Consider the following 14,022-nt stretch of genomic DNA (forward strand, 5'->3'; position numbering starts at 1 on the left):
TCTGGAGCAGCAGAAAACAACCTTTCTCCCTCCTCTATGTGACATCCTTTTATATATTTGAACATGGCTATCATATCACCCCTTGACCTCCTCTTCTCCAGGCTAAACATGCCCAGCTCCCTTAGCCGTTCCGCATAAGGCATCGTTTCCAGGCCTTTGACCATTTTGGTTGCCCTCCTCAGGACACATTCCAGTTTGTCAGTGTCCTTCTTGAACTGTGGTGCCCAGAGTTGGAAGGACATGGAGAAAAAAGCGTAATTTTTCCTTCTCAGATCAAAAATAGATGTGGGGTTCAAGGCGAAAAGGAAACACAAAGTGATACACGCAAGGCCGTTTACCGGCAAAGCTTTCCGCACAACAAACAGGAAAGAAAATGCTTATAAAATATAAGTTACCTCACCCCCGACTGCATTTTTACTACTGAGTGGAATGAGTGTTGCAGGAACCTACAGATTATGCCTTTGATTATGCCTCCCCAACTGCATGCTATCTTGACTGTACTTTTTCCATTTCTTTTTAAACATATAGCATCCATATTGTCTTATTTGGATTGTTCTGGGTGTTAAGTTGTGGGTGAACATATCAGAAGACACAGCGATTCTTCAAACAGCTCTTGTTTATTCACAGGCCAGAACAGAACTGAACTGAAGGGTTCAGCCAGCCTGCTTATATAGAGCTCCACTAGAACGCAACAGTAACCACTTTCTGTAACTATCCAATCACTGAACATCACTTTCAATCCCTTATTTGTATATGTGGACCTGAGTGAAAACTATTTACAGTATCCCCCTGCTAGCCCAGGGTGAGAACTTCAGTACATAACACCCCTCCCCACCGAGATAAGGCGTTAGTTACAATCGTAATGGTTTCCTTATATATAGCACTGCATGTAATGGTTCAATTAGGCACAAAAGCATATCGGTTACATTTCACCTACTTCCATTAGACTGACAGTATTACATATCCAACAACATAGTCCTTTAAATAAGTTGGGCGCTTGGAAACTCTGCCAGACCACCGGGGACCGGTACCCAGGTCCGGGGGGCCTTCCGATTCTTGCTGAGGCTGTGGTGCGACCCTAGGTGGCGTTGAAACCAAGTCCCCTGGATCCGCTGCTGTGGGTGGAACATCCGCAAGTGGAGTTGGCGGAATGTCAGGCACGGCAGTGGTCTGAGTCTGTGGGAAGTCCAGCAGACCCTCTTAAGCGGCTTGGTTCGGCTCCACGCTGGCAGTTTGCGAGGGAGGTGTAGGTGGAGCCTCGCCATCTGTAAGTGTCTCTTCCGGAGCCACAAGCACAGTTGGGGGCACTGCGGTAGTGTCCAAGTCCCCAACCCTGCGCCTAAGCTGGTCTATGTGCCAGCGCCACAAACGTCCGTCTTCGAGTGCCACCTGGTACGAGCGAGGTCCAGTGACTCCCACTACTGTGGCTGGCACCCAAGGAATGTCCCCCACAAAGTTCCGGGCAAAGACCTGGTTTCCTGGAACAAAGGACCGAGGCGCGTTGGCACAACCCAGGGGTTCGGCCACGGCAAAGTCCAGATGCAACCGGTCAAGCAGAGATCTGAGGCAGCGGCCCATATGCAGTTCGGCAGGACTCCGCCCTGTGACTGCATGAGGGGTGAGGTGTTGCACGAACAAGTATTCGGCAACCCGCTCGTGCCAGTCTCCCTGGTCCAGGTGCGCCAGTGTCTCTTATGCCAAGTGCACCATTCTCTCCACTTGCCCGTTGCTGGATGGATGAAATGGTGCAGTTAGGGCATGGCGGATGCCCAGTCCCAAAAGGTACCGCTCAAAAGTGCCTGAGGTGAACTGCGGTCCGTTGTCAAGACGAGGACATTAGGACACCCATGCGTTGCAAAGAGGCCTCGCAGCACCCGGATGACGGCCTCGGTAGTGGTGGAGGGCATCAGGGCCACCTCCAGCCATTTCGAATAGGCGTCCACCACTACAATAAAGGTCCGGCCGTGAAAGGGGCCGGCCAGATCAATGTGCACCCTCGACCAGGGTGTCTTGGGCGTCTCCCAGGTATGTCCCTTAGCTGCTGGTGGCGCAGGCCTAGATTATTGGCATGCTTGACAGGCGGAAACCCAGGCAGTGATTGCATCGTCCATGTTAGGCCACCAGACATAACACCGAGCCAACGCCTTCATTTTGACGATTCCCGGTGGCCTGGAAAAGTAGGCGAGCGGTGCTTCTCTTCCGTCTGGAAAACGGTGACTAAGGACAGTGCCGATGCCAAAAGGTGAGGTGTCGCAGGCAAGAACCAGCAGCCTGGCTTCACTGTACTGTACCAGCACACTGTCCGATGAAAGGAGAGCCTTGACCGCGTTGAAGGCCGCTGTCTCCCGATGACCCCAGAACCAAGGCATCTTTGTGCTGAGGAGTCGGTGAAGAGGCTCAGCCACCGTGGCTTTGTGGGGCAGGAACATGTTATAAAAGTTCAGCAGCCCCAGGAACGCCTGCAACTCCGTCTTGTTCTTTGGGATGGGGGCCTGCTGGATAGCACGGATCTTGGATGTCGTCAGGTGAAGGCTGGAGGCGTCGGTAAGACAGCCCAGGAACTCCACCTGTGGAATGGCGATCTGGCACTTCTACCTCTTTACCTTGAACCTGGCCTCCTGGAACCCGGTCAGCACGGCGCGGAGGCACTCGAACAGCTGCTGGTGTGAGTCTGTGGACACCAAGATGTCGTCGAAATACAGCACCACGCCCAGAAGCCTTTGCAGGAGAAGCTCCATAAGGCTTGGAAGATGCCAGGAGTCTCACTCAGCCCGAACTGAAAACGGCGGCAACGGAATGCCCCTCAGTGGGTGACGATCGTCTGGGCTTCAGCGGTGGCATCATTGACGGGCAGTTGTTGATAGGCTTGGGCAAGGTCCAGCTTAGCAAAGACCTTACCCTCACTCAGGGAATGCAGCAGGTGTTGGACAACAGGAACCGGGTAAGCGTGCTGCTGAAGTGCCTTGCTGATCATGCGCTTGCAGTTGGCGCAGATTCTCACCGACCCGTCCGGCTTGACAGGCATGACGATGGGGGTTTCCCACTTGGCATGGTCAGCCATCTCCAAAACTCCTTGGGCGACCAGCTTGTCCAGTTGTTTGTCCACCTTAGCCTTGAGAGCAAAGGGAACCTGGCGTGGCTTTAGCTTGATGAGGCAACTTGTGGATCAAGGACAAAGGAGATGGGTGCACCTGTATATTGCCCCAAAGTGCTGTCAAAAACCTCGGCAAAGTCTCTGACCAAACCCTCAGTCTCTGTGTTAGAGATGCAGTTGATACCGGGGACTTCCAGGCCAAGGGCATCAAACCAGTCTAGCCCTAGGAGGCTTGGCCACTAACCTTCGACCACCACCAGTCGGAGCAGGCCCGAAAAATCCTTGAAGGCGATCCGGAACCGGCCAACGCCTACTATGGGAATGTTGTTTCCCTGGTAGTCTCTCAGGTGTTTGAGGTGAGAGTTGAGTTGCCTTTTGGACACTCTGGGTACCAGTCTTTTGATGGTGCTCCAAGGCACGATGGACAGGGCAGACCCGGTGTCGATCTTCATGTCACATGGAGCTCCTTCAATGAGCACCGTGATGTTCAGCTTGCGTCACGTAGGCGAGTCAGTTTGGCCAATCGTGGTTCCAGATGGGCAGCGGCAGTTGGTGAGAGCGAAACAGCTTTCCATGGCGGACTGGAGTGAAGACTTGGACTTGCGAGTCGGTGAAGGGGGGGTGTCAGACGGAGCCGATCAGCAGACCTTAGCGATGTGGCCCCTTCTGGAACACTTCCGACAGATGACGTCTCTGAATTGATACTTGGCACGGAAATGGTTGCCTCCGCAGCTCGCACATTCCGGTTGGCCCTTGGACTTCTGTTGGAACTTCCTGCGCTCCCGCTTTGTCTGGAGCATGTCATCGTGTTCACTGGAGGATGGCTCATCACTGCTGGCCTCTTCATGACGAACTGGAACTGGCTTCCTAGCAAGACGCGGGCTGCTGGCCTTGCGGATCTCCTGAGTGGAGCGTTCAGCAGCTTCCGAGGCCACGGCCTCCTCAATGGCTCTCTGCAGTGTGAGGTTTGGCTTGGCGAGGAGACACCATTGCAGACGGATGTCCCAGACCCAGCAGACGATTCGATCCATCAGGGCATTGTCTAAGTCTCGGAACTCGCAGTGCATTGCAGCCTGTCGGAGGGCGGTGGTGTAGTTGTTGTTGATTGACTCCCCCTCTGCCTGGTTCCGGTGGTAGAACGCATGGCGGGCAGCAATCTTGGACGGCTTTGGCGTGTAGTGGTTGCAGAGCTTCTCTTGAATCGTGTCCCACAGTGTTGCCTGGACTGCTACAGGCGCAACCAATGCTCGGGCCGTTTCAAACACCTCAGGCCCACAGAGGCTGAGGAATAGGCCCCGCTTACGCTCCTGTGATGCTTCCATCAGCTCGTTGGCTTGGAAGTAGCCGTCGAACCGAGCGAGGTAGGAATCCCATGATTCAGAGGCTGGCACAAACGGCGGTAGAGGCACAAGTGAAGCCATGGTTCCGATGCCGATATGGAGACGATGGATGGAACACAGTGCTCTAGCCAGAACGGTCAGCTCTGAATTGGTTCTATTCAGTGATTTCACTCGGTGTTTCAGCTCAGTGATTCAGCTCCGCTCAGAGGGTGCTCAGAGAGTGCTCTGTTGTCCATTGATCCCATCCTTGTCGCCAGTGTTAAGTTGTGGGTGAACATATCAGACGACACAGCGATTCTTCAAACGGCTCTTGTTTATTCACAGCCAGAACAGAACTGAACTGAATGGTTCAGCCAGCCTGCTTATATAGAGCTCCACTAGAATGCAACAGTAACCATTTACTGTAACTATCCAATCACTGAACGTTACTTTCAATCCCTTATTTGCATATGAGGACCTGAGTGAAAACTATCTACAGTATCCCCCTGCTGGCCCAGGGTGAGAACTTCAGTACATAACACTGGGCATTAGTGAATCAAAAGTTATCATCTCCCATCTGCTTCCCTTTTGCTTTGTTTTATTACAAAACGGCAACAAATTGTAAGGGACTAGTTTATACAATGTAGTGCTAAGCGGAAAACAGCAATTTCAGACTTCGTACACGCTATACAGTGGTGCCCCGCAAGACGAATGCCTCGCAAGACGGAAAACCCGCAAGACAAAAGGGTTTCCCGTTTGCAGAGGCGCTTCGCAGGACGAATTTCCCTATGGGCTTGCTTCGCAAGACGAAAAATGACGAAAAAATTTGATTTTTTTTTTTGCTCCAAAACCCCTTATTTTGAATCGCTAAGCTGCTAAAAGCATTTTAGCAGCAAAACTGCTAATCCCCCACCCCTTAAAAAGCCGTTTTTAGCCCTTAAATCGCCAATAGCGCTAATAGCGCTACTCCGTCAATGGGCTTGCTTCGCAAGACGAAAAAACCGCAAGACGAAAAGACCCGCGGAACGGATTCTTTTCGTCTTGCGAGGCACCACTGTACCTTTAAAATACACTCAGAATACATTCTTTGCCTCAAAGAATTCTGGGCCCTGTAGTTTACTCCTCACAGGGTTACCATTCCCAGCAATTATTAAACTACAGTACCCAGAATTCTGTAGGGAGCAGGGAATGTGCTTTAAAGGTGTAGTGTATATACACAGTCTTAGCAAAGACTTAGCAAAGTATATCTGAAGGAGCGTCTCCACCCCCATCGTTTTACCCGCACACTGAAGTCCAGTGCTGAGGGCCTTCTGGCGGTTCCCTCACTGCGAGAAGCCAAATTACAGGAAACCAGGCAGAGGGCCTTCTCGGTAGTGGCGCCCTCCCTGTGGAACGCCCTCCCACCAGATGTCAAAGAGAACAACAACTACCAAACTTTTAGAAGACATCTGAAGGCAGCCCTGTTTAGGGAAGCTTTTGAGGTTTGATGTATTACTGTATTTTAATATTTGGTTGGAAGCCACCCAGAATGGCTGGGGAAGCCCAGCCAGATGGGCGGGGTATAAATTATTATTATTATTATTATTACTTAAACCTATCACATAATCTAGGGAAAATTAAAACTTTGTGTGATCTGTTAATCTAGGGACCGCCTCCCCTCCCCTTCCTAGAAGACTTTTTTTGTGACAGACCTACAAGATACGGTTTGTAGAGAACTTCGACCACTTCAGGGCCCTATACCGATGCCAAGTAGCTAATTATCAACTTGAGCTTTCAGTCACCGTTGTTTTACAAGCAAAGAAAAACTGGGAGCCTGAGCCCATCTCATCAAACCTGAGCTATTAAAAGATTACGTGAGTTGCAGACTCCAGCAGTTAAAGAAGAAATTCAATTTTTCCTAGCACTTACTTGCATCGTTGCCAATGCAGTCTATAATCAAGCATACTCCCAAGGGCTTGCTTCGCATTCTGTATTTGTTAAGGACCTGCATTGAATGACAAAACATAATTATTTAGATCCTATCTCCAACACATGGACCTTCTCCTCATTCCCTTTTCCAAGGTATTTTTTTGCCGAGCCTAGTGTAGTTCTACGGATAACTCCAGATGCCCTTCTTATTGTGCATTCATGATGATTAGTGCTCATTAGGGTATCGGAATCGGTTATGAATAGTCCCACTTCCTGTACAGTTTGTGCCTGCAAAAATCTCAGGGCAGACATCATCCTTTGGTGCCTGCCCCGTAACTTCCTGCTAAAATCCCACGACTTCTTTTTTTATTTACTACAAATGTACCAGTTTATCCAACGCCCTCCCCGCCTGACACACTATTTTGTTGTAGCATCGTGCAAGAGTACCCTTTCCCAGCAGGATAGCAATAATGTCGGGGCACATCTAATAAAGCAGAATGTTGTATGGATTAGTACAAAATATCTACCTCTAACACACTAGTATTGTGAGGATCACACCTGCAAGATATTCCTAGCCGAGTGGGGCCCTGAACTGAGTGAAAGTAGACCTTAGATAACACAGATGTTGGCAGTGATAGTTTTTTTTAAGAGACATTGGCTCTCACCTTCTGTAGGTCTGGGAGAGGTCTATGGGTTTGGATCTAGACTACAGATGCAATCCTAACCCTACTAACCTGGGAGTAACTCCCACTGAACTCAATGGGCAGACATGGTTAGTATTTTAGTCCAAGTTGGTTGGACCTGGTTCCCAGGACTCCTCTAACTGGAAGCAGCTCCCCCCAGTCTCAAGCTGAGCAAATGCTGGTGACAAGATGGTAAGAGTCAATTAGGTAAAGGGACCCCTGACCATTAGGTCCAGTCGTGGCCGGCTCTGGGGTTGCGGCGCTCATCTCACTTTATTGGCCGAGGGAGCCGGCGTACAGCTTGCGGGTCATGTGGCCAGCATGACTAAGCCGCTTCTGGCAAACCAGAGCAGCGCACAGACACGCCATTTACCTTCCCGCCGGAGCGGTACCTATTTATCTACTTGCACTTTGACGTGCTTTTGAACTGCTAGGTTGGCAGGAGCAGGGACCGAGCAACGGGAGCTCACCCTGTCGCAGGGATTCGAACCGCCGACCTTCTGATCAGCAAGTCCTGGGCTCTGTGGTTTAACCCACAGCGCCACCCGCATCCCAAGAGTCAATTAGCCCTCAGCTTTTGTTTAAAGCTCAAGTACTTGAGTCCTCACGCACAATTTCCTTTATCTGTAGCATTCTAAAGGGCAGATCGTGTTGTGATTTTTGCGTGTGTTTGGCCCAGGGCCATGAAAATCTCACAGCCTTGAAAATATAGTGGCAGGCAAAGCAGAAGAATTTAAAGAGGGGGGAACTTGTCACCCCTCGCTTTGCCTTCCAAGTGCAATGCGTTCGACAGCTCTAAGAAAGGCACAGGAGAAAGAACAGCCCGATCCATTACTTAATTAACTCATTACAGTGGTACCTCGGGTTACATACGCTTCAGGTTACTGACTCCGCTAACTCAGAATATTACCTCAGGTTAAGAACTTTGCTTCAGGATGAGAACAGAAATTGTGCGTGGCAGCAGCGGGAGGCCCCATTAGCTGAAGTGGTGCTTCAGGTTAAGAACAGTTTCAGGTTAAGAACGGACCTCCGGAACGAATTAAGTACTTAACCCGAGGTACCACTGTACTTTCTAAAATTACATCACTTTCTGCACTGAAAGAAATGGATGTGAATGGTAACTAGGAAAGACACAAGGGCCCACATATTATACGATACCTGTGCTTCAGCTCCTCCTGTTTCTGGTATTGATATGTTAACCTTTGCTGCTGCAAATACAAAATTCAATGTTGTTACAGTCATACCTCGGGATGAATATGCTTCAGCTTAAATATTTTCAGGTTGTGCTCCGTGGCAACCCGGAAGTAACGGAGCGCGCTCAAAATGACGTCACGCACATACGCGGAAGCGGCGAAACGCGACTCGCGCAGTCGGGTCTTACATTCGCTTCAGGATGCGAACGGGGCTCTGGAACGGATCCCGTTCGCATCCAGAGGTACCACTGTATTTATGGAAGATCTGTATTTTCCTACAAAGTCATGTTTATTTTTTTAAAAGAACAACAACACATAAAGACACATACACACATAAACAGCTGTGACATTATCGCAGGGATAGGAAAGTGGGTGACCTTCAGAAATGGTTGAGTTACAATTCCCATCATCCCTGAACATTGGCTACGCCAGCGGGGGATGATGAGAGCTGGAGTCTACCAAGACCTTGAGGACACTGTGTTGCCAAACCCTGATGGTACATTTCACCTGGCCAACCCCAGCATTATAACTTTTCACCTGGTCAAATTATTATTATTATTATTATTATTATTATTATTATTATTCTACCCCGCCCATCTGGCTGGGTTTCTCCAGCCGCTCTGGGCTGCTTACAGCACATATTAAAAATTGTAAAACATCAGACATAAAAAAATTTCCCGATACATGGAAACTCACAACGCTATTTAATGTCAATTTACCATATTTTTTGCTCTATAAGACTCACTTTTTCCCTCCTAAAAAGTAAGGGGAAATGTGTGTGCGTCTTATGGAGTGAATGCAGGCTGCGCAGCTATCACAGAAGTCAGAACAGCAAGAGGGATTGCTGCTTTCACTGCGCAGCGATCCCTCTTGCTGTTCTGGCTTCTGAGATTCAGAATATATATTTTTTTTGTTTTCCTCCTCCAATAACTAGGTGCGTCTTGTGGTCTGGTGCGTCTTATAGAGCGAAAAATACGATAATTAAACAAAGAACGCCTTCGGGTAAGCATATGGGATCCAGAAATGTGTTCAAGATCTGTGGCTGTTGAAATATGACTGTTAAAAACATATTAAAACAAATGGGGGGATTTTGGTGCATATTCCTGCATAAAGAGATCCAGATGCCAGAGCATAAGACAGGCACCGAAGTACAGTGGTTAGAGCATTGGGTTTCGGTATGGAAGATCCCAGTTCAAACCTTTGATCCGTCTTTCCCAGCACTCAAAAGAATGTTGGATGCTTTATTAACAAAACTACACTTCTGGACTGACAGTCCGAACAGTTCCGCCCTATACATGTCTACTCAGAAATAAGGCTCACTGAGCTCAATGGGGCTCACTTCCAAGTCGGTGGGTACAGGATTGCAGCACAAGGCTACTAAAGATTAACAGGCCTTACTTACCCTGAAAGGCACATTCTCCATTTGACAGCCTGCCTTGGTTCCCAACCTGCGAATGAAACCAGAAACTAATCACATTTCACTTCATGTTGAAAATTCCACAATGGAAATTATTAGGAAAGGGAGAGACAATATAAGAAGGCAAGTATTATGACAATACCTAGGTAAAGTTCATCAGGTTCCCCTTCCTATTTTAGAGCTTAGGGGTCAGCAAACTTTTTCAGCAGGGGGCGGGTCCACTGTCCCTCAGACCTTGTGGGGGGTCAGTCTATATTTTTGGGGGGGATGAACGAATTTCTATGCCCCACAAATAACCCAGAGATGCATTTTAAATAAAAGCACACATTCTACTAAAGTAAAAATACCAGGCAGGCCCCACAAATAACCCAGAGATGCATTTTAAATAAAAGGGCACATTCTACTCATATAAAAACTGCCGACCTTCTGATTGGCAAGTCCTAGGCTCTGTGGTTTAACCCAGAGCGCCACCTGCGTCCCTGTTAAAAGTGCTACGTTGTGCCAAATCCAATTTTTAAAAGGACCTAAAGCAGCAAACTGGTCAATTCAGTCACTAAACCATGCTTTCTTATGTTAGCTTGGTATTGCACCATCCTTTTTCCTAAAAGCATGACTGGACAACCATTTCAGTGCATTGGGTTCATTCACACTTACCGCCGGAGGATCAGCAATAGACAGCTCAGGAAATGATGCCTGAAGTCTGTTAGCACATACAGACGAAGTGCCCATGGAATGCTCTGGAGATGAAAATTGAACACAGGCTCTCACAAATGATATAAAGTCATAATTCCCTAGCAGCGTAACTTTCTACTCCAGCCCCGTCCATTGCTTGATTTAATTTTTTTACCGTTCACTGTAACAAAGCACAAATCCTTCGTGGTACATCCTTGCAGTTACTGTATTTTTCACCCTATAGTAGTTACATCCTATAGTAGGTACATCCTTGCAGTTACTGTATTTTTCACCCTATATTTTTCACCCTTGCAGTTACTTTATTTTTCACCCTGTATTTTTCACCCTATATTTTTCACCACTGTCACATAAGGCGCACCTAGTTTTTTGGGGGGGAAATAAAGGGGGGGATTTATCTGCCCCCCAGCCCCCAGAACAGGCAACTCTCCTCAAGCCGTGGGAGCCCAGCGCCGGGCTCCCACGCCTTGCGGAGAGCTGCGCGAAGCCTGGAGAGCGAGAGGGGTCGGTGCGCACCGACCCCTCACGCTCTCCAGGCTTCAGCGAAAGCCTGCATTCACCCCATAGGACGCACACACATTTCCCCTTCATTTTTGGAGGGGGAAAAGTGCGTCCTATAGGGTGAAAAATACGGTAATTTCTATTTCGCTCCATAATCATCAAATGATTAGTACTGAATCTGCACTCTAATTGCAATGGTTCCCTATAATCCAGTTGTCCTTTGTCTCTTAACACTTTTAAGCGTGGAACTTAAAACTCATTGGGACTTAACTCTGAGTAAACACATTTTAAGACTGGGTCATTCATGGCCCTGGGCCATGACCTATCGTGAACAAACAGCATACTAGCACATGGTTCTAAAACTGTGCCCCAGAAGGAGAGGAGGAAAAACACCCGTCTTCCCTTTACAGAACTGGGGGTCCTTGCACCCTTTACATAAAATGTAAAATGCTCAGGTTTGGCACTATCAGGGAAAACCTTGCGTTACAGGAATAAATAAAGTGCCATTCCAAACCTAGACAGCATCTTGAAAAGCATCACCTTGTCGACAAAGGTCCGTATAGTTAAAGCTATGGTTTTCCCAGTAGTGATTTATGGAAGTGAGAGCTGGACCACAAAGAAGGCTGACTTTTAGAAGACATCTGAAGGCAGCCCTGTTTAGGGAAGTTTTTAATGTCTGGTGTTTTATTGTATTTTTAATATTTTGTTGGAAGCCGCCCAGAGTGGCTGGGGAAACCAAGCCAGATGGGCGGGGTATAAATAATAATAATAATAATAATAATAATAATAATGAGTGAACTCTCTGTCATGGTCATTCCATTGGCTGGGAAACAGCCCTTGGCAGGTATGGAGTGTAGCTCTGTGCGCTAAACTACCCAGGATTCTTTGCAAGGGATTGTTGTTGTTGGAATGCCTGCTTGGGAATACCCAAGTGAGACGCTTTTCCACACAAAGCAAGAGCTCAACCACTGAGCTGCAGCTCCTACCAAGAATGTCATGTTCAATTTCTCTTTAATACTCTATTCAAAGTTAGTATTATTTCACAGCCTTACCTTCCTGCTTAAACTTCTGTATCCTCTTCACCAAGTCTCTCCTGCGCATGTGCAAGAAGCAATCTTCCAGAAAATCTAGGCGGCTAGGAGACACCAGGTCTAGGTTCTCAAGGTCAGTTATAATTGTCAGGAAAGTCTGTAAGAAAATTGGAACAAATGTATAAAACAGCAGACCAAGCAGTATGCATCCAACTTGCAAGGAGGCCAGAGAAACAAAATGGGAAACAATATGCTTTATTTTAATATTTCAGAGGCCACAAATATTTTTTCTTTTTCTTTTTGGTTGATGTGTACAACCAACACTGGCACTAGCGTTTGCTACACAGGCTTACTTGCGAGTAAGCGCAAAATATTACTCCGCCATCTGAAAACACTGCAAAGTTGATATTTCCCATTTTACAGATGAGGAACTGAGTCCAAGACACGGTGGCATGAGCGCAAAGCTGCCAACACTGTGAGTTTACCACTGAGCAGAGTTTGAGCCTGCAACCTATATGGAAAGCCCTAGACTTTTATTTACAGCAGGGGTGGGGAAACATTTTCAGTTCAAAGGCTACTTGGCTTTCTGGACAGCTTTCCAGGGGCCACATTCATTTGTTCAGTAAGCGAGCACAGTTCAGTATTTACAGTAAGCTAGTTTCTATAAAAATTCACCCCCGCCCAAGCAAACAAGATAAGTGATTTTGTTTTTTTAATGCTTTTTATTGAGTTTTTCACAAACAAAAATATAACAATCTTTTACAGTCATCATATTATGTCATCTTATTTACACTGCGTACATTCACGCCCAGACTTCCTTCCTTCCTTGCTTCGGTTTTTTTATTCCATTACCGTTGGAGTCTCCGGTGATTTCCACTTTTGAGTCACGAGTATCCTAGCTGCTACTGTAGCATATTGGAATAATTTACGATCCTCCTTTTTTACTTCCTCCCCTATTATCCCTAATAGAAAAGCCTCCGTTTTTTTCAGGAATGTATACTTTAAAAGTTTCTTCAGTTCATTATATATTAAGTCCCAGAACTTTTTCATCTTTTCACACTCCCACCACATGAGGTATAAATCCCCACCTTTTAATTTACATTTCCAACAGGCTTTATTGCTCAATTTATACATTTCTGCCAATTTGACCGGGGTAATATACCACCGGTACATCATTTTCCCTAAATTTTCTCTTAAGGTGGAGCACGCTGTAAATTTCATACCTTCGTTCCGTAATTTAACCCATTTGTCATATTCAATGTTGTGACCAAAGTCCACCGCCCGCTTTACCATGACTTCTTTTATTAACTCATCCTTAGTGTCCCATTCCAGCAAATAATCATACATTTTAGACAGGAGTTAAATGACATATTCCAGCCCAGCAAAAGTGCTCAAGGACTTTGTGGTGAAGGACCAGTAAGGGGTGTGGCATGTGAAAGAGTCTCAAGGACCAGATATGGAAGCTTGGAGGGCCACATTCAGCCCTGGGCCCAAGGTTCCCTTAATCTACTGGATCAAAAAGGGCCCGCATCGAATAAACTTTTGGGTGGGAGAACGGATTGCAGAACTGTTGTTAGCTATCACATTGAGAGCTGCAAGGGAGCCTGAAGCTCTTGCGAAACCAACCAAAGTAAGTTCTCAGATGAATGATTTGCATTTCTCTCCCCTGCTCAGTCAGCTACAGAACTCTTGACTCATATCTAAGACATGTCTCATATACATACGGGACATAATTCTAACTAATGTAAATACTGATATTCCCCTTGTGAGACACAGATCAATACTTTCAAAATTCCAGTGCAGGAACAACTGCACAATTAACAGCACCCTTGGGTGGGGGTGGATGAAAAGAGAAAGAGGAACAGACAACTTCTTTCTTTTCTCTACTCAGTCATTTAGAGTTTGAATTTGCTCTGCTCCAATTCCTCAGAGCATGTAGCAGAGAAAACACCCAACTGAAGACCAGCTTTAGAAACAAGCAAATCAGGGTTGTTTTTTTCAGAAGTGTGTTATTACATGGAATGCCTATGAAAAGGTGCTTACATTTTTTGTGAAATTCCAAGAAGGCAAAAAAAATAACTCATGAGTTGACAAGGCAGCCAACCCAATGCCTTTCCACATTGCCCTTTGCTGTCTGGATTTGGTACCCGGTTTGAATGATAGAACGATGCTCTCTGCTGAATTTA

The 14,022-nt window shown here is 47.0% G+C and overlaps 1 protein-coding gene across 5 annotated transcripts in view; it reads right to left on the reverse strand.

Annotated features, from left to right (window-relative positions):
- The window catches only part of CFLAR (CASP8 and FADD like apoptosis regulator), a 39,555-nt gene that overhangs the window by 13,054 nt on the left and 12,479 nt on the right, over nucleotides 1–14,022 (reverse strand). For all 5 annotated transcript variants that reach the window (XM_083410636.1, XM_083410633.1, XM_083410632.1 and 2 more), the window contains 5 exons: nucleotides 11,858–11,993; nucleotides 10,269–10,351; nucleotides 9,600–9,645; nucleotides 8,163–8,212; nucleotides 6,322–6,397 (listed from right to left, as the gene is read on the reverse strand). In XM_083410636.1, the coding sequence (XP_083266762.1) occupies nucleotides 6,322–6,397; nucleotides 8,163–8,212; nucleotides 9,600–9,645; nucleotides 10,269–10,351; nucleotides 11,858–11,993 (391 nt within the window). The remainder of the gene's footprint in view (nucleotides 1–6,321; nucleotides 6,398–8,162; nucleotides 8,213–9,599; nucleotides 9,646–10,268; nucleotides 10,352–11,857; nucleotides 11,994–14,022) is intronic.

Source organism: Podarcis tiliguerta (genome assembly GCF_965153285.1).
Source record: "Podarcis tiliguerta genome assembly, chromosome: 1".
Taxonomy (NCBI): Eukaryota; Metazoa; Chordata; class Lepidosauria; order Squamata; family Lacertidae; genus Podarcis; species Podarcis tiliguerta.